Genomic DNA, 24,089 nt, shown 5'->3' with positions numbered 1-24,089 from the left:
GTTGCGTCCTTTGCTTTCCTGCCTCTTCAGCACCACAGGGAGCAGAATGATGCCGGGCTGCTTTAATCTGCTTACATTGACTTTCCACTTCAGGAGAAATCATATGGCGTTAGGTGTGTTGCCAGCTGTAAAAAATTATACGTCGCCATTTAAATTCCTTTCTGGAGTTCCATCAGCTCATGTGGCAAACCACACCAATCTGTTGCCTAAATAGGTTAAAAACACACACATTTGGACCCCCCCCTTTTATACGGATCCAGTTGGTACAAACTAAACAAACAAAGCTGCTCCATATGTGGACGTGAAGAACGCAGAGAAATGCTGCAATGGGATTGGGCCCGGCAGCTTCCCCTGTCCTTCCTCATCAGTCTGACACAGTAATCACGGGTCTTAAACCCCCCCACACCCACCACCCCCCCCACCCCGAATACAGCCTTCTGATTGGCCCTAATTGGCTGCACATGTGGCCCCGGGGGTCACAGCTGACGGGACGCTCTCTCGCATTTTAACACAAATAAGGTACCTAGAATTAAGACACTCAAGTCCACCTGATACGCGCACATGCGAACGCATGCGTCATACACACACACACACACACACCCACACACGCATTAGAATATCCATCCTTCTAAACAGCCATTTCCCAAGTGTTCTGTGTGGTTCCTGTTCTCTATTCCTACGTTGTTGGGAGAAGCTGGTACATTACAGAAGACTTGCTTTCTGCTCGTCTAAAAATAGTTGTCAAAAAATGCTGAAAAAACCTCTCGAAGCCAACAAGGCCGCCAACCCCACTTACGGCGCCAAGCTGTAAAAATGTGAAGCAGTGGGAGGGGAGACGGAGGAGTGCAAGGGGAGAGAAACCAAAGCACATAAATCACACTCTGCAGCACTGCATTACAATGACACGGTCACATAAACGTACGGGCCAAAACGGGACCGGTGCCGGCGCCGTGCCTCGCAGGGCCCCGGGCCGCCACGGGGAGCGGAGATACGAGGCGGGAAAAGAGCGGCCGTAACAATGGGCCGTGTTTACACTGGCAGAGCCCGGCTCTGTTTTCACTGGGCTCTGCAGACCACAGCATGTGTGTGTGTGTGTGGGACATGTGCTGACCCATGCAGAAAAGGGTTGAGACAAAGCCATGGACCAGCCATGGGTATAATGAAATATTAAACAGAGCTAAACCCGAGGTGAGATTAGACCTGGGTCAGTGTTTCAGGGCAAGACTCTGATGCTTGATCTGCTTTAGCCCAAAAAAACAGACAGCCAATTCTCTGTGAGCTTAAGTCTCAACGGGGGGGGGGGGGGGGGGGCGTCTAAATGATTCTTTATCTTGGGTGAATCAAGAATTGCAACTTGACTAGTCATTGAGATTTACTGTAAGAGAGAAGGAGTGTGAAATAGTGCGTTCCAACACACACTCATGACCGGAGATGGCAAACATACATAGAGGTATTGTTCAAAATCTGAATAAAAAAAACAAATTAAATCGCCTCTGGGTAATTATTTTCTCCCAATGGAATAAGAGCATTTTGGAAAAAAAAAAAAGGTGCAGTGAAACAATGTGCTGGCGTATGTGGGCACGCGTCTGAGCAAAAGCGTCTGCTTTCAATCAGCACACATCCAGAGCTCACTTAATCTACGGCATTAGAGCGCAGTCGGAGATCTAACATTCACCACTTACACACACACACACACACACACACACACATACAGGCAGCGCCTCAAGAATTCAAAATCACTGTTTATAGACGCACTTAAGACTCGCAAAATGTATTCTGTTCTCGCTCTTTCTCCTGCTTCCCACTCAGGCGAGCTCACATTCACAGGCCTATCGACCCCGGCTGAAGGTGATGAGGTTCCTCTCCTCTCCTTTCTCCCCCTCTCACAGTATCCGGCTGACCGCAACCATGAGCTCATTTCATCGCCTTACAGACGGGTTGTGTCGTCCACGGACAGATACAAATGTGTATCGCTCGGATGCGGATGACACATATGTGAGGACGCAAACGTGCGAGTGGCACAGAGAGCCGCAAACCCCACTGACCCGAGTCGACCCGACCCGAGCCGACCCGAGCCGAGCCGTTACAGTCACGTTGATCAGCGCACCATATCTAAATGCATGCGTGCCGTAGGACCGGATTAACACACTCGTGTGCAGGGACCAGACTTTGTAATGTGAACTCTAGGGACCGGTGGTCTGCGCTGTGGGCTTTTTCTGGCTCTGCTGCATTTTAATGTTAGTGTGGGCAGTCTAACCTCTTTCTGTATTAGCTTTACTTGTGCGTGCGTGTGTGTGTCTGCCACAGAGTTACAACAATTTCCCAACACATACGGTTTGATTTACAGTCATTCTACTAAACTACGCGCGAGACGTCTGGATGATTTTCCTTTTTCATTGAATAGCACCGACAGAAAAAACAGATATGGAAGATGTTTCAACTTATTGGACTTTCAAGAGGTCCAGTTTAAAATCCCTGTGGTTGCCTTTTAAAGTCTTTAGAGAAAATAAATGAGTTGGGAACATTAGCAGAAAACAAACAGCCATTAACGTGTCCTTTACGATGGAAAACCGACTAGAAAGTTCACTAGTGGTTTCCTTTTCTTAACAGGAAGTAATGAGAACTAAGTCTCCAATTCTGGAGGCCCGGGAACAATTCAGCATTGTTCTTTAGTCTCTTGAATGCGTAATCAAATCAGCGGTCTCAAGAAATCCAGCCGGGGAGGAGGTTGCGTTTGCCAGAAAAGAGACGCGCACACACAGACACACACAGATGCCACAACACGGGCAGCGAACGTAACCACTCTCGCTTCAACACAACCGTCAGTTAGACGACTCCAGAATCCCAGCTGTTTGGACTATTTAAAACATGCACACGTGCACACACAGTTGGCGTGTTTAACATGGACGCAGGGACGCGAATAGACGCTGTGTTGACAGAACGGGGGATCATAACAATCAGTGAGAAAATCCCTTGGTTGCAGGGCGGGGGGGGGGGCTCCCTCCGACCCCACACAGACAAGGATGCCACTGACACACAACCTAGTGCCCAACGGGCACAAAGCCTTGACGCATTGAACATTGGACAAAGTCAAGAAGTAAAATCATTTCGTCGACCGTTTTCTTCATTAAAAAATGAAGCTGTTTAGCCGGGCTTGACCTCTGACCCCGAAATGCCGCCCTCAGATCTCTCCGCTGTTTGTATTTCCACGCCGGTAAATGGGCCGGACGGGGGAGAGGCGCGTACATTGTGGAAGTCAGCGCTGCCTCATCGTTATCTGACGTCGCGTTGGGTCAACAAGGATGTGACCGACGCTGAATCATCAAACCGCCTGAACGCACTCCTTCATGTCGGCGTCGTGCGGTAACGGGATGCTGGGTTTTTGATTGGCTCGGAGAGCTGCTGAGGTGGTGAAAAGATCGCGATCTGTTGTTGCCGACGGAAAGAGGAACAGCTCGTGGCCGAATTGTTCTAGAGAGTCTGTCACATTCAGCCAGCATGTTCCAACATGTGTGCCGGCCGGTCTAAACAATGGTGCTATCTTTAGCAGACGGCAAACAGCTTCACAATCCCTTCACAATTTGGAATGATATCGGTCACAGACCACACAGTCTGGTCCAGTCTATGACTGGAAGGATAGCCACGACAGCTCCGCGACACGTTGACTTTACTTTTACATTACATTGGAAGCCATTGTGCAAAATGCCGAAGAATAAACCCGCAAAAAAAAAAAATGACAACAGAGTTGGTTTCAGCTTGTGTGTGTCATTACGCGCTCTGTGATTTGATGCACGCGGCAACATCCCCTCTTTATCATTTCAGTAAAACACTCCCACCTGCCTCATCCAGCGCGTGTCCATCATAAGCGTGAGTCCCGTCATTGTCAGGTAATTAGACAAGTGAGACAAAGCCTGTACAGTGTGTGTGTGTGCGTGCGTTGGGGTGGTCTCATATGTATCTTCTCCGCGTGTTGACAGCGTTCTGGCCCATATAAGCAGCCAGGCCTGGACGGAGAATAGACGGTGAGGTCAAGGTCATCCTGGGCGCGGCACACACGCTACGTCAGAGCTGGACTCAGGACTGAGACTTGCTGAAGAAGCCAAAACAAATCAGTATTTAATTTGCAGAAGAAATCAATGCCGTCTAAAGATAAGCAGCCATTCCAGAACGTCCCATGAATAATAAAAAAAAAAGGTAGCGAGCCAAACTTCAACCAAACTTGTTCCCTCTGTGCAGTCTTTTGACATTTCTCTGCTCGGGGCTATTATTAGAAAACCGGCTCCGAAAATAGAGTTTAGTGCCATCACATGCTAGACGGAGCAGCTTGTGATCGAGAGAGGAGAGGAGAGAGTACGAGAAGCTCCCTAAACATTTCCCTTCCTTACAAAAACACACTGTTCCTTTGCAATCACACTCATTGGGACCACGGATGACGATATACCTCAGGGTTTGAGCTGTGAGGCCCAAAGCTTCGGCGTTTGAATACAGCTGGTTATCCGTTTGTCCCGCCGTCTCTAGATCCCCCTCCTGTGTCCTGTCTCCTTCTTCTTCCCCTGTCAACTTAGCGATGGTCCTGAAAGAGCTCGAGCCACAACGGATGCGCCGGCTTGTCCCTGAGAGACGAGCGACAGACACGGACGCTGCCAGAGACACTTTTACGGCAGTCTTTGAAACAAAACACACCTGCTGCCGGCGCTGAAGAGGGACCTCAGAGACCCTCAGAGAGTCTGTGCCGGCACGGCCGTAATTAGATGATGGAACTGAGCCAACACAGTTACAACGTTACAAACTCTCTAAAGTCCTGGTTGGATATCCTCAACAAATGCACATGTCAGCTCTACTGAAAGCATAATAAAGCGGTTTGTCCTCCTCTAAAATGCAATCCCCCACCCAAGATGTACGCAATCGTTACACCGGTCAGTGGCTTTAAACGGTGTTGCCTCTCAGTTTCTTTGGCAAATTCTAGGACCGTGTGGTCTGTGACCGATACGACACCTTTCGCGTCCTGCCAACACAAACAATAGAGGGATTAAGGGCGTTATAGAACCAATGCTACGTCAGCTCTGGTGAGAATCACACCCTTTATTAGGCACCGACTTGTGAAGCTCAAAGTAGGAGACTCCAGCCGTCGGCACCTCGGCACTGACAACGCAGCTAAACATGTGGCTGGTGGGAAAACGGGCAAACAGGGGGCTCGTCGGTGGAGCTGAGGGGGACGTGTGGGATGTAACGGAGGAGAAGACCAGGAGTTTTGGTCCTGGTCTTCTCCTTAGTGGTGCTAAGGACTATTGGTCCTTAGCACCACTAAGGACCAATAGTTTGACCTGATGAATACACGCTGGGAAATCATGCAGGCAGCGATCTAAAGCAGTAGCCTGGCAAAATAAATGCACATGCTTTTCTTGCTGAGTTTATTTTGACTGGCAATCACGGATTAAAAGAGTGAGATAGCACAGGTGATTTACTGAGCTGTGGATTATGTGGCGAGTGGATTTTCTTCCATTCACACAGCTCCATAATGCTTTATTATGGGACAGCTATTCTAGTGTGGCGTATCGCGCGTGCAGCGTCTAGGATACGCCAACGTCTGACGAGCCACAGTTCACACTGAAAGGATTCTCCAGAGCTGCAGGACCACCCACAAACGAACAAGCCCTCACCGCCTCTGTCCCATTAACACCAACAGATCAGGCAAACGAAGGAGTAGAAATCTTGTGATCACAACATGGAGCACGGGGTTTGAATCTGTGGGTCTCCTAACTATTTGATCACGCAACCTTTGTTCTGATATCACAACTGCTTCTCTCGCTGGCTGAATTTGTAACACGCTATGGAAAAGCAATGGAAATAAAGCTGTTGCCTATACTCTAAACTACAGGGAACTGGGCATGGACAACAACAGAGCCCTGATGTGTGCTTGCAGACCTCCCCAGCCGGGCAAACTACCAACATTTAGGATGGCATATGAGTAGCATCCCAAAATGTGTCTGGTTTGGCCTTGGAGGCCTGGATCCACAGTGGCCTGGCTAAACAAACACAACCTGGAGGTCTGGCTTCGCTTTAGCTGACAGACGTCATTATGCACGTCAATTAAAAACAAACACGCTGGCGCGGAGAGATATCCCACCATTCGGTGTCGGCCCAGAGGTGGAAAATCCCCATCTGAATGGGTCAGAAAGGGAACAAAAAACAGGCAGACTGAGGCCTAAGGCTGCTTTTAGCTGATGGACAGAGATGTCCCTTTTTTGCTGTCTGAATACCAAGATGCCAATTCACCAATTGAAGTGCAGATGAAATGACAGTTAAGCTGAATGACTTTCACACTTTATAAGAAGTGAAATAAGAGAGTGGAGTTTATGCAGATTCATTCTTCCACCTCTATAAGATCCCAACAGAGACTTCCCCATTCAGGTCTACACAAGACCTGGCCGAACTAAAATACTATCCAAATCAATGATACGGGGGTCAGACTTCAAATCACATGGGTTTGCATGGGCCACTTTGTACCAACATAAATAAACCAGCTGTATTGGGATAGTAGTAATCATAAAGCCTAGCACACACGCACACAAACTAACACACACACACACACACACACACACACCTCAAGAGTAGCAGAACCCAATTGGACGCTGGTGTCATGTTGCAGACAGGAAACAGATGGCGTGCTGGGTAAAAAAAAAAGAAGAGAAAAGAAGACTATGCCCAAGAAGGCCAGAGAGAATGCTTCTCTCCCTCTTCCTATCCTCCCTTCATCCTCGGTTGGAAGGGAAGAGTGAGGCCAGATCCGAGGCCTCTGGCTGGAGATCAGAGTGATGAAGTTCTCCCAGAGACTTTTAAATAACAACCCAGCATGGCTCCGCTGTAGGCTGGGACGCAGAGCCCGCCGGCTATTTAGGACACATGCCAATCAGTGAGAATATATTTTTAAGCCTCCAAGTAATAGTATTTCCATTTGAGTGGTGCTTTTAACGTTGACATTTTGAGAAATGCCCAAACAGCTTTCTTGCAGAAAGCTAGAGAGAAGATCCCCGCCCTTTCCATTTTTGTACAGCCGAAAATCACAAATTTACAGTCCGTAGACATCATGCCAGTCCCTCCACATGCACACCGATGGATACTGCATTTAGCAGAACATTCTTTCCGACCTGAAAGTAAGGTTCAAAACCTGCCTGGTGGTCTGACTCTGAATCATTGTGCAGCTTTTCATGCCGAGAGCATGTATGATCATCTACAACGTCAGAAAAAGTCTTCAGTAAGGAACCCTAAAGGACTTCAGTCAATTAATGTGGCTGATGTCGGGCTATTTGAGTACGTACTGCAAACTACAACTGGAGGATTTAATAAAAGGCTCAAAAAAGCACAGAAATGTTTTTAAAGATACAGATAAGGTACTAATGTAGTATGAATATCTAAATCAAGCCAATACCCTGTAACAATAGTCCCTTCCAAACTTTTGTCACCATCACTAGCTATTTGTTACGTATCATTTTTGCCTACACGTCGTGAAGTTCAGACAGAATTCAGCCACAAACAGTAGCGGCTTTATGAGATATCACTTACACTTCACAGCAGATGTTCTCTCTTCAACTGGCTGACATCTTAAAACTTGGCCACAGCTGCATCTGGTCCTTTGCCGCTTCATTCAAAAACCCTCGGCTGTATAATCCACAGACATCATTAAGCACGGCTGCTAATTCTTACACCACGCACATGTTTATTGTATATTAAAACCGTCTAAGTATATGCACTTAAAACACATGTTTATAAAGAAACCTCCTCCCAGAGTCTTGTTTGAGATGTTGAGTTGTCATTAACTTTGCACCCAGTAATCCTGCTGCATAACATCTCAACCTTAATTGGAAGTCTTTGTAGATTGCCGAGGATTGTTTAGTCTCCAGACTTCTAATAACAAGTCAACCAAGCCAAACATAAAACACTGTGTTGATACGACAGGAGTCCTCTGTCTTTTCTCCTCTCACCATCTGTCTTTGTCTCTTTCTCTTTTAAATCTATGACGTCTTAAAAGGCCCTTCAAGTTCATGGCCAAAGCCTGTCGACAACATTTCGTACATCCAAACTTATACGCCGATGATTAACTACTTTAAATGTATGGTAGAGATATTTAACCCGTCACTGACTTTCGAGCTGTTTCGACTGCTGGTGTAAAATGAAGAGTCAGTCACGTGGCTTCACAGCAGCGTGCGAGCTTGGATACAAGCGTGTGTTTTTGGGTCTTCAGGTGTTCACATCTCGTCCATGCGCACACACAAGATTTTCAACTTTCACACCTCGCTGACCTTTTAAATCCAGCAGGATTGCAGCACTGATCCATGGGACTTAACCCCACCATCTCACTTGGACATGACTTACTCGCCACAGAAGTTCCTCAAATCCCTCCATCCAGGAGCATTCCGGGCAGTAACACAGATGTCATTGGAGTGATGCATTTTTAAAACAATTAGCCAACAAGGAAAGCGGAACTATAGTCTGTAATGTCAGCTTACACAGAATTGGTGGTCTATAATAATGAGACTGCCACTTCCCGTCAGCGAGGATTTGGGAGTAGAGTAACTGGGGACATTCAGGGGACGAGAAGGAAACTGGGGCCAAAGCCATGCAGATATTGGGATGATGTATAGGTATTATGTTGGGGAAAAAGGAAAAAAGAAAGTCCCCCGCAGGTCAGTTGAACCATTGGGAATGCATGCGTCAAAGACAGAAAACAGAGAAGAAGAAAAGGATACAAAACCAAATCAAGGCCAGTAAACAACAAAAAATGGCGCTTGGAAAGGAAATGGGGGCTTTGCTTTTCTGTGAGAGAACCAGGCCAAAGCTTAGCGCAGCGCCAAGTCCCATTCAGACCAGACCAAGTGATGAACCCACACGATGAAACAGACTAAAACATAAGCCAATGGGTCTCAGAAAGAGTTCCCCGAGCAGGGGGACTGAAGTCAAACCAACCTAGAAAGAGGACCTAGAGACTACAACCCTGACCCCCCCCCGACACACATTGACATGGACCATTACGTCATTGTCAAACATCAAGTCAAGTCTCTGTGTGGATGCGATGGCACTGGAGCGGTTTTCCCCCGGTACGACTAAATGTCAACGCCGGGCTAATCCGAACGTTCCCGTCCCCGCACCCCCCCCCCCCCTCGAAACCCAAACCGCACACTAATTCACGAGTTATAAACAAAGAGTCCCTTGTGGTTTGGGAGGGAGCGCTGCAGCGGAACGGCTACGTGTCCATTAGAGAGGAACCGGGCCGACGGGGAGACGAAGGTGTGGACGCAGAAACACAAGCGGGCTCACACACTTGCAACAGACACACACACACACACACACACGCATACACATGTTTACAACACACACCATTTGGAAGCCATCTGAGCAATTTTGTCATTTGGGAGCGCAGGAACCGCTGGTTGCCCTCCATCTTGTTTACGGGGAGCGGCGTGTGCGCATGAGGGTGGTGGTCACGCGCTGTTGGGAGCTGCTGTGCGGCTGCAGTTGTGTTGAGCTCAAGGTGGGAAAAACACGGCGCTACAATGGTGCATGCGGGCCGAATTTCTGGCCCAGAAGTGCAGAATATTTAACTGTCCTTACAATATTTACTTCCAAACTAAAATATACAAGAGGTACGACGGCACCAGAAAGGAAACATCACTGTCAGACACACATTATTAATTTTTAGGGTTTGGAGATGAACGTGACACTGGGCTCACCTCTGGCCCCACGAATGGCCGACCTTGCATTGGTTAAAAAAAAAACTGAATGTACCAAACATTCAATTAATCCAGAAACTATCAGCAGACTCGGAGTGCTCCCGCCTGCATGCGTGCTGCCGCTGTTGGTTTTACTGTATTCTGCACTCGGTGGTCAATTACAGTGGAGTCAAACTCCCGTCAGCACAGCCGCCCCTCTACCAGCAGCTTGTTAGGAGCACACACACCGACCGTCTCTGGGGAAACACACACACACAGTGAGTGAGGTGTGGTCAGGTATCGCTCTATTCAGGTGTATGCAAGTGTGTGTATCCGAGTGTTGTGTGTATCCGAGTCTGTCCACGAATGAAAAATACAGATCGGTGTCGCAGTCAGTTCCAGTCACTCAACCTGCTGGAATCCCGCTCAGTTCCCCTCTCACGTTTCACACACACACACACACACACACACACACACACACACACACACACACACACACACACACACAGACACACACACACACACACACACACACACACACACACACTCTACCAAATAATTAACAAACACTGGCACCACGTTATCCACTCATAAGTAATCAGGCTCCACAGCGAGAGCTGAAGCAAGGACATTCCTGAGGGGCAACGCATGCTGAGGCATTTAAACTCAAGTTTAAATGCCTCAGCATTAAAAGCTGCGACGACAGGAATGGATGTTCCAACTCCCCGAGTAACACAAAAGCCCTTAGAAAACACCAGCGCCGATACCAACGGGGCCAAAGCAGCTGGATCAAAGCAGGGAGATTTCAAAGCGTGTTGAGACGGAAGGCGAGGGGACACTTACACACACATCGCTGAACGGGAAATCCTCCGAGGGGTCCAGGCGAGGACTCTCGCTCTCTCTCTCTTTCTCGCTCTCTCTCTCTGAGCGTGTGTCTGTCTTGTCAAATGCTGCTGCCGACGCCCCCCTCCTCCTCCTCCTCCTCCTCCTCTCCGTCCCGCCAGGAGAGGTGGGAGTAGCTCCGCCGTGGAAACAGGGCGCTCACGTGAATAGTCCAGCGCGTGTGCGACCCGAGCGAGCGACTACGACCCCAAAAAAGGAAAAGAGAGCGGAAGGGAGGGAGTAAAAGAACGAGGATAGCCCCTTTTAAAAGGCATGCTCCTGTAGGATGACTCCCCCCCTTTTAAAGCCTAATGAGGTATGAAGAGTGTTTCCTCTCCCCTTTTCTTCTTTTCATCCACAGAGAGCAACGCTTTTCTAATGCTTCTCCTCTTTTAGGTCCTCCTTCCTTCCTGCTCCCAGGCAGCGAGAAAGTTAAACCCGGCTTTAGACAACTGGAATGTGACAGCGGGAGAGAGCGAGGGGGAGAGAGAACGAGGAGGTAAGGGAGAGAGAGTGGGGTGGGCAGGGGGCGAGAAGGGAGACAGAAGCCGGGACATGTTGTGTCCACCTACACAGCCCAGTACTGTGTGTGTGTGTGTGTGAGGGGAGAAAGGGGAGAGAGGGAGCAGGCCAACGAGGAGGAGGGGGCTATGAGTGCATGCAAGAGTGGGGGGAAGAGAGAGAGAGAAAGCTACAGGAAATGACCTGAGGATTTCATTCAGAACGTGCTGCTCCAGATGCTGCAGATGAGGCAGCGTGCACGCTCAGGTTGTGCTTGACTAAAGACATTTGTATTTATTCAAATCTGTTTGCATCCACCTGGGTAGCTCGCAGTCTTTTTCTTCCCTTTTCTTTGCATTATTTGGCTGTGAACAGGAACAGCGGGAAACCATCACCATCAGGAATGTGTATTGCGTTGCCAGGCGCGCGTGCGTGCGCGCGCACTAAAACCCCCCTCTCCAGGAATCAAGTATAATTGCGAGGTTCCCGCGTTGACTCGTCTCAGAACCTAAAGTCATATACCCAGAACGCCGTTCTCCGCTCGGACCCACAGGAACATTTAAATGTACCCCGCAGAACTATAATTCTAGCTTATGATGTCCTGGGAAATTCTGCCGGCGGTTCCCACCCCCTGCTGGGCCGCCCCTGCACTAATTCTCCCCCCTCCTCCCCCCCGTCCACCGCAGGAGGAAAACTGAAACCAGCCACAGACTGGAAAGCTTTACTCTACGCCCCCCCCCCCCCCATCATAAGAACTATGGATAAGTTTGTTTGAGTTTTCAATGCGAGTGCAGAGCGACTCGGGGACACGGGTTGCGTGCACGGTTTACGACTCTGCGAGTCCGACAAAGTAGGCAGCAACTTCCCGTCCGGGAGATTCTGCTTGTTTTGCAGTTTCCAACCCAACAATGAGGCAGTTGCATTTCGAAAAGCAGACAAACAGCCAAGCGCAGAACATTCCTCGGCTCTGGAAGGCAAGCGCTCGCTATGTTGGGGCCTGGAACGGTTACAGGGACATAAGTGGCTTTAACTAGCAGCAGCGGAGCGACGGGCCCCAGAAATGACCATCAGGGGGCCCCTCTTTTTCCAATTCCCACACAGACCAGAGCTAATGAGAACTAAAGGAGGGGCAGAGAGGGTGAGCGGTCAGTACTGAGCCGGCAGGGCAAAGCCGAGGGAAAATATAGACTTTGATTCCGTGCAATGTCATGGAGGCCTTCTGCAGAATGAAGATAAAGGGAGGCCAGTAGGAAAAGGAAATCTAACCGGGGAGCATTTCTGCTAATTGGAATTGGAACCAGATCATCAGGGATTACTATAGATTTTGACATAATGAGGCCGAGAGCACACACTTAGCAAGGACCACAATATTTATATCCACCGGTAAGAGATTCAACAATCTACTTCTGTCTCCTAAGTAAGGCCAAAACGAAATGGTTCATGCTCACGGAGCCAGACGGGCTTAACATGACCTAAAATTCACATTCTTCCTTCGAATAAATTTAGCTATATGAAAAAATAAGACTCCGTGACAAGGTCGAAAAGTATTATTAGCAAACGATATGAACAGTAAAGAAAACTTCTAGTCTAGTAGATTAGTTTAATACTAGTACAGTAGTAGTATAATCTAGTAATAGTAGCATGGACCAAATGATGTGGTAGCGCCTTTTGACTGCCTCAAAGGTTATAATGGAGTTAATCATACTTGTCTGGTCGTCTACCAGCAGTCACCTGTTTTATCCGTCTGCATCAGCAAAGCTCTCTGTTGTCGCTTCCCCGTGTTTACCAAGCAGAGGGTGGAATTAAAAGGCACGCAGCCTAGTTTCCTTTTTTCATTAGATAGGGGACATTTTTAAGTTTTGGCACCATGACACAGCAAAAAAAAAGTGAACAGTGATGGATCCCAAACAATCAGCAGGAAAAGAGACAAGAAGAGACAAGAACAGGTTCAGTTCACATTAAGGAATTTGTTGAGGAGATGTGGACTTTATTTCTGTGGACTTTATTTTACACTTGTTTACCACACATAGATAAGAAATATCTGTACTGCGGCCGTCTGCTAGTTATTATTAAACTAGAAAATGCATTTCCTGCTGAAAATGCGTTGGAATGCTAAAAGCTGAAAGCTAAAATGAACTTCAGAAAATTGCTGAAAATACATAAAGTTGAACAGGATTTTAATAAATTTGCTGACAGATATTAGAAAAGCTGAAATTACTTTGAAATTGCTGAAAATATAGAAATGGGAGAAGTTGAAAGGAATTTCAATAGATTTGCTGAGAAATATGTATTTCAACAAAAACCGCTTCATTCTGAGCTTCATGGTACAGATAATCGTTGAGGCTTTTATTTTGAAATGATGGAATTGGGTGAGGGGGGGTTGGGAGACAGAATGTTTGTTATTCAAACTAAGTTATTAATTGGTAGGTCTCATCACTAGCTAATAGCTGAAAGTGTGAAGGAGTTGAAAGGTGCCACGGAAGAAATAGAAGAAGAAGAAGAAGAAGAAGAAGGCGGAATAAAGAATAGAAGAACAATACTTGGAATGCTTAATGCATTCCAACAATTATAATGCCACAACATTTTTGCAGTTCAAAGTCACTATGGCAATAGGCGCTGCATGAGTCAATCCCTCCCAATAACTGTGCTCACATGTGCTCATCGAGTCAGGTACACTAACCAGCCAACTTGCAGCTGTAACCTCAGGGTTATCGCTGATCACTGAGGTGTGAGTTGAAAGTCGTTTACCGGGTCGGTTCCGAGTCTTCCCCCGTCCTCTGACCCAGCTCACAACCAGATGGTGATCATTTGACAGCTCTGCCCCTCTCTTTACCCGAGTGTCCAGAACATGCGGCCTCAGATCAGACGATACGATTACAAAATCGATCATTGATCTTTGGCCTAGGGTACTGTGGTACTGTGGTACCACGTACACTAACATCCTTGTGTTCGAACATGGGGTTTGTTATGGACAATCCGTGACTGCCACAGAAGTCCAGTAACAAACACCCGCTCGGGTTCAGAGAGGCCATTCCTCCCAATCACGCCTCTCCAGTTATCTCCATCGTCGCTTTTTCTTCTTTCAATGCTTTTTTGTAGATTGAGTCAAAATGATTTTTGACCTTATCTAGATTCTTCACCTCTCTTATCGAGATTCTTCACCTCTTTTTGAAGCCTTTCACATTTTCTCCTAGCAAAGCCTTCCTCCTTCCTGTGATGGTCAAACTTATCATTTTTAACCTTCAAAGATTCCCATCCTGCAACCTTTATTCTGCTCAATTGAATTTTCATTCGCATAGACTTAAGAACTTCTTTCATTAAATACATTTGATTTTAACCTTTCGATCTTCGATGTCCTTTGTCCGTCCGGCGTTTCTTCATTTTGAACACAACACTCTCCTTGCCTCGCCCCGCCACCTTACGAGGGAATTTTTGTTTATCAGTTTTCTTAAGAATGAAGCTTGAGCCTTTTCATAGCATTTTTAGTTTTCCTCCTAATGGAGCGATTTTGAGTTTTTAGGTATTCCTCTGTCAAGTGTGATTTTGGTGTGAACACTTGCTGCAGGGGACAACTCAACTGCCCAAATGTGCATTACGAATGTCACAAATGTGTGAATCGATTAGGAGAATGTGATGTCAAATGCCGCTACATTAGCACAGTAGACACCCATGTACGGTCGTTTTTAAGGAAAACCCGATGCACCGGGAGAAAACCATAGCTGTTACTGCAATGGGATGCCTAATTACCTTGTGTGCCCTGAAGGGTGCTCTGCAGTTCCTCAACCTGACCTGATCTCTTAGGGGCTCGGAAGGGTCTGCACTGGAAATCGATGGCTCTGATGTGACCCATGGGTCTGATGCCTCTGCTGGGCTGTCGTTCTATTAGTGTGAGGTGGTCCGGGAACTGCGCTGTCCTTCAAAAGGGAGACCGGGAGATTTGCTGGGACACTTTCTAGATTGGTCGTTGTCTTGCTTTTGGTCCTCCTAGAACGACGCTGGTCTTGCTTCTGGTCCGGCTCTGGGCTGCTGGTCCTTCTGTGGTTGGTCCTGGTGCTTCCTTTTGGTCCACCGAGTTCAATATTCTTTCAATTTTCATATCAGGGCTGTCAAGGGGAGGGGGTACGGGGGGGACGCGGATGCTGGGCGGACGCTCCGGTCGACTGGGGGGGGCGAGCCGGTCAAGGGGGAGGGGTAAGGGGGGGACGCGGACGCTACGGTCGACTGGGGCGGGGGGGACGCCGATGCTATGGTCAACTGGGGGGGGGGGGCGCTCCGGTCAAGGGGGAGGGGTACGGGGGGGACGCCGACGATATGGTCAACTGGGGGGAGAGCGCTCCGGTCGACTGGGGGGACGCTCCGGTCAAGGGGGAGGGGTACGGGGGGACGCGGACGCTATGGTCAACTGGGGGGGGGGCGCTCCGGTTGACTGGGGGGACGCTCCGGTCAAGGGGGGGGGCACGGGGGGGACGCCGACGCTATGGTCAACTGGGGGGGGGGACGCTCCGGTCAAGGGGGAGGGGTACGGCGCTCTGGTCGACTGGGGGGGACGCTCCAGTCAAGGGGGAGGGGTACGGGGAGGACGCCGACGCTATGGTCAACTGGGGGGGGGGGGCGCTCCGGTCAAGGGGGAGGGGTACGGGGGGACGCGGACGCTATGGTCAACTGGGGGGGGGGCGCTCCGGTTGACTGGGGGGACGCTCCGGTCAAGGGGGGGGGCACGGGGGGGACGCCGACGCTATGGTCAACTGGGGGGGGGGACGCTCCGGTCAAGGGGGAGGGGTACGGCGCTCTGGTCGACTGGGGGGGACGCTCCAGTCAAGGGGGAGGGGTACGGGGAGGACGCCGACGCTATGGTCAACTGGGGGGGGGGGGCGCTCCGGTCAAGGGGGAGGGGTACGGCGCTCTGGTCGACTGGGGGGGACGCTCCAGTCAAGGGGGAGGGGTACGGGGAGGACGCCGACGCTATGGTCAACTGGGGGGGGGGGGCGCTCCGGTCAAGGGGGAGGGGTACGGGGGGGACGCGGACGCTATGGGACGCTAATTACCATGCGTTCCCTGAAGGCTGCTCTGCAGTTCCTCAACCTGACGCTGAAGAGTGGAGTTTTCACCCATCAGGGTTTCGTTCTCTGACTGTATTGCGTTGTTTTTCTCCTCATACTTCTGCTCTTTTGAGAACTTGTTTTCCAGGGCCTTGTGTTGCTTTTTGAGAGTTTTATTCAGTCTGGTTGCAACTTTTATATCCGTCTTCATTGAGTTGTAGTTTGCCTTACAGGCGTCCAGATGTTGGAGACTGTTCATTAGACTGAGGATATTCTCTTTCCAGTCGTTGTTCTTCAGCTCCAAGGTGTCTTTTAGTTCCCTCTGTGCGTCATAGCCAGACTTCCATTCTTTTTCACTGAGTAGCTTGTTGGTGGCCTCCGTGTGGGCCTTAATTAGCTGTCGCTGCTGCGTCTCCAGAACAGTCTCCTGGACGTTCAGTTGCGCTGCCAAAGATTCTCTGGACGTGAGCTCTTCGTTGAGGTCCTGGATTTGCTGTTTTAAATCATTGGTTGTTCTCTCCAAAGCGTCCTTACGGTGCATTGCGTCCTCATTTTGATGGCGTTGGTTTACAAGTTTCAGGTTTATTTGGCGTTTTTCTTCCCGCTGAGCCAAAACCTGTTTTTCTAACTCCTGTGTCTCTGCAACCAATTCCTTATTCTCGAATTGCAGAAGTGTGTAATCCAAGTTAGTCAAAGCGGTTTTGGATTCCAAGTTCTTCACCAAAGACTTCATCTCATCAAGCTGTTGGGCACCTCGTTTACTGGCCTCAGATAAAATGTCACATTCATAGGTTACCTTTTGCAGTGCGGTCTCCAGGAGCTTAATTTTTTGGTCATACTCTTCGTTCTCCTTTGTAATGGATGTAGCGTCAGACTCCACACGTTTTAAGTGGTCCAGCTTTCTCTGCTGCATGTTCAGCTCCACTTGTAGCGTTTGATGTTTCAACAACGTTTCTTTGTTTAATGCTTGTTGGTCTCTGTAGATTGAGTCAAAATGTTGATGATTTTTGACCTTATTAAGGAGACTTGTCACCTCCTTTTGAAGGATTTCACATTTTCTCCTAGCAATGCCTTCCTCCTTCCTGTGATCGGCAAACTTATCATTTTTAACCTTCAACGATTCCCATCCTGCAACCTTTATTCCGCTCATGTGAATTTTCATTCGCATAGACTTAAGAACTTCGCTGATTTCCCTCAGGCTCATATATTCAGCGTTGACCTGTTCAGATGACTCTTCTGGTCCTTGGTTTGAAAACGGCAGATTCGTTGAATGTCCTTCAGCCATTTCTCCTGTTTGATTTAAATGCTGGTTAAAATACTTCTGCGTACACGATGCAACTTAAAAACGTTGTATTGTCAGTGATCAAAGGTTATGAACTGATAGAGGACTGAGACGAGAAAGCATGCAGCTCTCACGAAGTCCAGTGAAGTTATGAGTGACAAGTGGAACCTTGTTCAGATCAGATTACGGTGACATCACATTCTATTTCCTTTGATGTTAGACATGATGATGTCACTGGCTGGTTGCCTTGGCAACTACCTATGTCATAGGTAGGGGGGTCATGAAAGAGAAATCAGTTTTTTTAAGCTTCAAAAGTCATATATATATCAGGATATATGAGTAAAAAATACAAACACTTTCAATATTTCAAAATATAAACAATAGAAGTTAAATTCATATTTTTTATTGAATTTTTTGTATTTTCCTCCTGGTGAATTCAGTCCACTAGAAAGACGGTGGTCACTGTTCACATCTTTATTGTTCAGATTTCCAGCTAAGATCCGTTAACGGCGCAAAAAAAATATTTTATCACTATAATTTCGCATAGATTAATGTGTTAATTTGACAGCCCTCATTTTTTTTACCATTGTTTCCTGGAAACTTCTCCAATCACAAGTTGATAATAAGGCATACATAATCAAGTCAACTCATCATAGGAGCAGCACTGACAAGCCTCGTCAATGCAATAGCATAATATTTGAACTTTTGAACTGAATTAATAAAAATAATCATGTTTAAATGTTAATATCCTAGTTTTATTACCAGAGGAAATAAATATCTCTTGGCTGATTATATTTCGTGATAACACCACAGGCCTCAGAAAGGCTAGTGAAACCGTGACACGTTGAGGTTCAGCAGCTAGACTGCATATCTTTTTCCTGCATCCTATCCAAAAGCCATAGTAGTGGTAGAAGTCTCGTATTTGAAGACAGACATAGGATATCAATTGGGCTCATTATACTTTCATGAGGATTTTCTTGGAGATTCCACTTCCATTTTGAGGTTACGACCCCAGACTATGAAATGCCGGTCGAGAATCCCCTTCTCCAAAACCAGGCCTCGCGTTAACCAGCTAACAGCCCACAATCAATCCATTTCCTACGTAGAAATGAGACCTGCTCATTAGGCTTTCCATGACCTTTTTACCCCCCCTGAAGGTCTAACTAGGTTCAAAGGTTCAAACTACAGAGAACATAACTCATTGCTGCGAGCTTGTTTTCAACGTCATCATGCTAAAATACAGAGATGTCAAATATCTCCAGCTATGATCGGATTCTTGGCTGAAGTGCTTTATTTCTACAAACAAACGAACCATAAAGACTTCCTCCTGGGAAGGGGGGGGGGGGGGGGGCGCACGTGTTCCGGGCCATTTGTTGCAGTCTTATTGCTCAAGAGCGAGTCTACCCCCGAGGCCGTGTAAAGAAAAAGACGGAGCTCAGAGGGCTGACGGCTTTATAAGTATAGTTCAAAATGTGGAGCAAACAAGTAGTACTAGTAGTAGTAGTAGTAGTAGTATGAAGTGTGCGTGCTGTGCAAACACAAAATCAGACTAAATTATTGTCTACTTGGCAGCCTGCAAAAGCCCCTAAAACAGCACTTAGACAGGGACAGTTTGGGAGGGTTAACACATCCTTCGGGCAGCAGGGTTAATTTAGTGCTGCAGCAAATCACGCCAACCCATCCACTCAAAGTTTACTTTGCGCATTTTAGAGCAAAACTCAATCATGTTTTTCAAAAAAAAAGTCCATGAATCTTGGACCATCAATTTCCTTGTGTAAGTTCCACTTTTATCAGTCGGAACGAAACATTCCAACAACCACCTCACACACACATGCAGTAATGCAACCAATCATGTGCAGACAGACATCCTGCGTCCCCCGACTCCGACACAAACAGGGTCAACTCTGCACACACTCAATGAAAGAGGATCCCCCCCCCCCTCCTGAAAACGACCACTTTGCCGGAGCCCGGAGCGACCGGTGACTTTGTGTCTGCGGCAGCCGGACGTGATTTACTCACGTTCGGCCTTTTTCCACCAACGCCAGCAACCTCCATCTCGAACCCCCCGCCCCCTCCCCACAAACACACACACACACACACACACACACACACACACACACACACACACACACACACACACACACACACACACCATCCCGCATCGCCCTACAGGCACATTTACTGACCCAACTCAGCACCGGAGCTGCGAGGAGAGCGGGCGGTGTTATCAGTAAGCGATAAGCGGAGGTCAGTCGGCGCAAAAAACGACTCAGTAAACGACAGCTGGGGAGTCTCGTGAGTTCTCGTGGGTGCAGAGCGGTTGTTGCTGAGATGGAGGACGGATGGTTTCTCGGGAGCAGCGCACGGGGGTTTGGAGTCGGAGGATTTACGGCGGTGGATCTTTAAAACCAGACGCTGCGGCCATAAAGTGCGATCGCCGGTTCAGAGTTATAGTTTAGCTTGTGCGCAAATTCAGGCATCAAAAGGGCTGCGGAGGGGGAGCGCAAATAGCAACTCACACACACACACACGATTTGGTCCATTTACAGTCGTACGAGAAACATAATACTGATTTTTCAAGCCGAGTGGAGAATATATCTTGTAAAAATCCACGATTTAAATTCAGAACTCAAAAATCAGAATAAAACGTCAAGCGTAACAGTGATCCATAGAGCGAGGTCTATGTGCCAGTATCACACTCTCCAGGCCGTGGTGCTGATTGATCAACGCCTGGTGTTGGAGGAGTCTGGATGGCATGTGTGTGTGTGTGTGTGTGTGTGTGTCAGGAAGAGGTTAATGTATTACAGCTTTGACAAGTCAGGATAAGCTCATGGGTGGGGAACAGATAAAAAGGAAGACTATCTTTCTTCAGACATTAGGTCAACATGGAAGATATAGCACCAGAATCCTCCTAAATAAACTACTTCACTTGCCAAGAAACTAACCCTGCATTTGATCAGAAACCATCAACGGCCCTTAAAGGGATCACGACCCTCAATGAAATCCTTGAATATTATTTTTAAGTAAATAGAAAAGTCCTTCAAATGACTAATGGAGCAATATTCCCACTGCTGGCACCACAAAACTTGCCCCCTTTATTGTGCACCGTTAAAGGAGATCATATTAGTGAGAGGACATTACCCCCTAGTGGCAGGAAGGGGACTGAGGGGGGCGGGGGGGGGGACTCACCACAGGTGTAGATGACATTGAGGTACTTCCTGGTGCCGGGGTAACACGGATCTCCAAAGTCTCTGGTGGAGGCTCGGACCAGACAGCTTTTCTTTCCCTGACAGCGGGCGGTCAGAACCTGCAGAGCCACCGACGACTGGCAGTCTGACAGAAAGATGGAGAGGAGGAAGTATTAGTCAGGAATAGCAAAAGGTTTCTTGAAAAGCTATAATTATGGGCTAATTAATGCATGAATCAACACAAATATTCACTGGTATGAGCTTCTTAAATTTAAAAATGTGTTTTTTTAGGTATCATAGTACACTTTTGGTCAGACAAAACTAACCTCATGTCTAGTTCATCATAGGCTCTGGGAAATTGTATATTGTACCGTGGGATTTCTTTAGATTTATCAGTAAATTAAATGATCTGGAAGGAATCACTAATGTTTAAATGGATATAAATTTGAAGTTAAAAGTTGTAAAATAAAAGTTGTAAATTTCCGGCAAGAAATATGAAAAATAAAGTTTCCAGCTGCTACTAACTGCCACCGTATCTGTATAATTGGGATTTTAAAATGTATTATGAAATGTATTTCATTTTCCAATTTGAAAAGAATAGTGCTCAAAAATACATGCATCAACATAAAAACACAAAACAAGTTAAAAGTGTATTTATTCACAAGACAGAGGGATGACCCACTAATGAAAGATTTATTAAATAGGAACATTTTGTCCCATTGAAATGTTTTTGTTTTGGGTCTGGCTGCTGCTACTGTAGATGGTTTGATGGACAAAAAGCACTTTAGAAACAAACAGACTCACACGCACACACGCAGGAACATCTCACACACTCCTTCCCACGAAAGCCTCCTCAGCTTCCTAGGTGAAACCTCAACGGGGCCTGGCATTGTCTAAAGGTTACCTGATCCAGTGTGTGTGTGTGTGTGTGTGTGTGTGTGTGCAGACCGGACAACTAGTTACGGTTGTAACTTTAATACGTCATCGCTAAGCACCAGCAGGTCTGATCCTCTGGGGGAGCCTGAGGTCATGATTAAATCTACAGAGATAATATATTTAAATGATTTTGAAATTAGGTGTTTTTTTTGTCTTTTAAAAAACTCTTTTGTTTTGAATCCAGCGTTGTGTCGCTGGCCCAAATACAATTTAACTTTAACTACACGGGCAAAGGGGGCGGGACATGAAACATCCCGTAGTCCACGTATAAAAGCTGTGGTTCAGTGTAGTGTAATGTGTTGTTCATAAAGACCTCCAATCTGTGGCTGCAAAGTGGATGTTTTACTACCGCAGATTCTGTTTGACATCTTGAACAATGAGCCTGGCGCCCTCGAATCAGCATTTTAAACTGAGGCGCGCTGGTTGGCGCTGATTAGGCCCTAAAGAACCTCCCGCTGAATCCTGCGGGAATGTGGATGTGCCGCGGTTCCACGTGGACGACTCCCGCAGGTTCCCCTCTAAAAACAACACAAGGAGATGAGCCTTTGAAAGTGGACACTGGGCATCGTCTGCCCCGGTGGGGCCCCCCCGAAACAGACGCAGAGACCAGACAGGTAGAGAGGAAAGGCCAGTCAAAGCTCGGCTCGCACGTCAACAGGCCACAGTGACTTATGGCACAGGTCAGAAGGGTCAAATATCTCAGTCAGGGAAGAGAAAAGAGAGCAATCCAGTGGTCATGCACAGTGTCAACAGCGGGAACTCCTTGAGCGGTCCGACTGTGCAGTCCCGTCATATTGGATTACAACCACCTGAATCGAGGGCGACCCTTTTATTTTCTTTGTTAGTAGCGAAACCAGATCAAAGAACGCGCGTAGAAAGCTTCTTGAGAACGTGAATCAACGTCTGTCCGCTGGGATGTGGTCCGAAAGGGGCCACCGGACGCGCTGGAATTCACCACCGGGACGTGGTGATGTGGGAACCAGTGGGTGCAACTGGATGACTGGTCAGACAGCGATTAGCGATTTCACCGCTCCCGCTGTCACTTTACACAACCACAGGGACAACTTAACTCTCTGGTGCAGGGAAAAAACCCACTCTGTCTCTGTCTGTCTCCAGTTACTGTGGTTACTGCGGTGCACCCCTCCCCATGCAGACACACCTTTCTGCTTGCTTGCTTAGTGCAGTAGAAACATGTCTTAAAACGTCACTGCATCAGTTTTTGCAAGAGCGCAAAACGTTATATCACTGTAATATCACTCTGCTTAGCATCCTAACCCTGCAGACTGGGGACGTCTGGGTGTTTATAAGTCTAATATTCTAAAAAGGCGTAGGCCGATATCAAGGTTGTAACTGACTGTAACTGCAGGCCGCTTTTGCTTCGAGCATTTTCTCTCATTAACTGAATAACCTTTTATTTATTAGTCCCAGAAAAAACAAAGATACTCAGTTCACTGTCCATACTGTCATGTGTTGATGGCACACGACAAAAAATTACATTACAATACTCGCATTTGACGAGCTGGAACCGGCAAATATTTGGTATGAAAAATGGCAAAAAAATGCTAAAAACTAAAACAGCTTTAATTGAGATTTAACAGTCTATTTAAAAAAAACACATATGATCATTTAAACCCTATCGAACAACAGAGCTCAATGAATCCTCCGGTCTTTCTACCTTGACACCGAGCCCTGATTTTGTATATAAAAACAGGAGCAGGAAGCAACCTTTCCCAGAAAATCCTCATGGCGACGCTCAACAACATTCCTCACAACTTACCTGGAATTTACAAGACAACGGGCTGAAAAAAAAAGCACTGGTTTCGTCCTCTACCGCCACTCACCTGAGATGCGTATCATTTGCTGGGGCGGCTTAAGTCGAGAGACATAAAAGAGACCTTCGATGCTGTGATATGAAGGGGTGCATTGCATTAATTTAAGTATTACCGTACGCAGTCTAAACGTGGAGCACATGCAGAGATCCTCTTCAGCTGTTTGTAAGTTGATCAGGTTTATTCTAGAGCAGCGATTCCCAAAATGTGGGCCGCGAAGGTACTGCAGGTGGGCCACGAGAGGTCAGTTACTATAAATAAATAAAATGGTTTTAATTTTCAATTTTGAAAAGTTTGAAATTAATATAAAATATTTAGATTATTTGAACAATTCTAGCGGCACATTAGTTATGTGAAACGTTAATTGATGAAGCACAAACAGATTAATAAAACAATAAGGCTCTCGCTGTCGTTATTCAACCAAAGGCGCCGCCAAACAAAATAATGTCAAACAGGGCGCCCTCTTGTAGTATTAAAGTAATAAAAGTATATGAGCTCCGGAGAAAATGGTATGCAAAACGTTCATTGTCGGTTAATACATTTTTAATTGGTTCAATTCTTAAGGTCATTTAATCATCCCTAGTTTATGTTTTGAATAACATAACATAACATAATAACATGGGGCGACTGTGGGTGAGTGGGGAGCACGGTCGTCCTCCAATCAGAGGGTTGTCGGTTCGATCCCAGGCCCGGCTAACCCGCATGTCGATGTGTCCTTGGGCAAG

General features: G+C 47.2%; 1 protein-coding gene across 5 annotated transcripts in view; it reads right to left on the bottom strand.

The window, feature by feature from the left end:
• eva1aa (eva-1 homolog A, regulator of programmed cell death a) overlaps positions 1-24,089 on the bottom strand; it is a 50,341-nt gene that overhangs the window by 5,793 nt on the left and 20,459 nt on the right. For 2 of the 5 annotated variants that reach the window (XM_040160844.2, XM_040160843.2), the window contains exon 5: positions 20,601-20,744. In XM_040160844.2, the coding sequence (XP_040016778.2) occupies positions 20,601-20,744 (144 nt within the window). Of the gene's footprint in view, positions 1-9,783; positions 9,806-10,550; positions 11,054-20,600; positions 20,745-24,089 lie in introns of those variants that run through there. The other 3 variants (XM_078093143.1, XM_078093144.1, XM_078093142.1) reach the window with 3 other exon arrangements.

Source organism: Gasterosteus aculeatus, chromosome 18 (genome assembly GCF_964276395.1).
Source record: "Gasterosteus aculeatus chromosome 18, fGasAcu3.hap1.1, whole genome shotgun sequence".
Lineage (NCBI taxonomy): Eukaryota > Metazoa > Chordata > Actinopteri > Perciformes > Gasterosteidae > Gasterosteus > Gasterosteus aculeatus.
The sequence above is the reverse complement of the archived record's forward strand: the minus strand, read 5'-3'. Positions and strand labels throughout refer to the sequence as shown.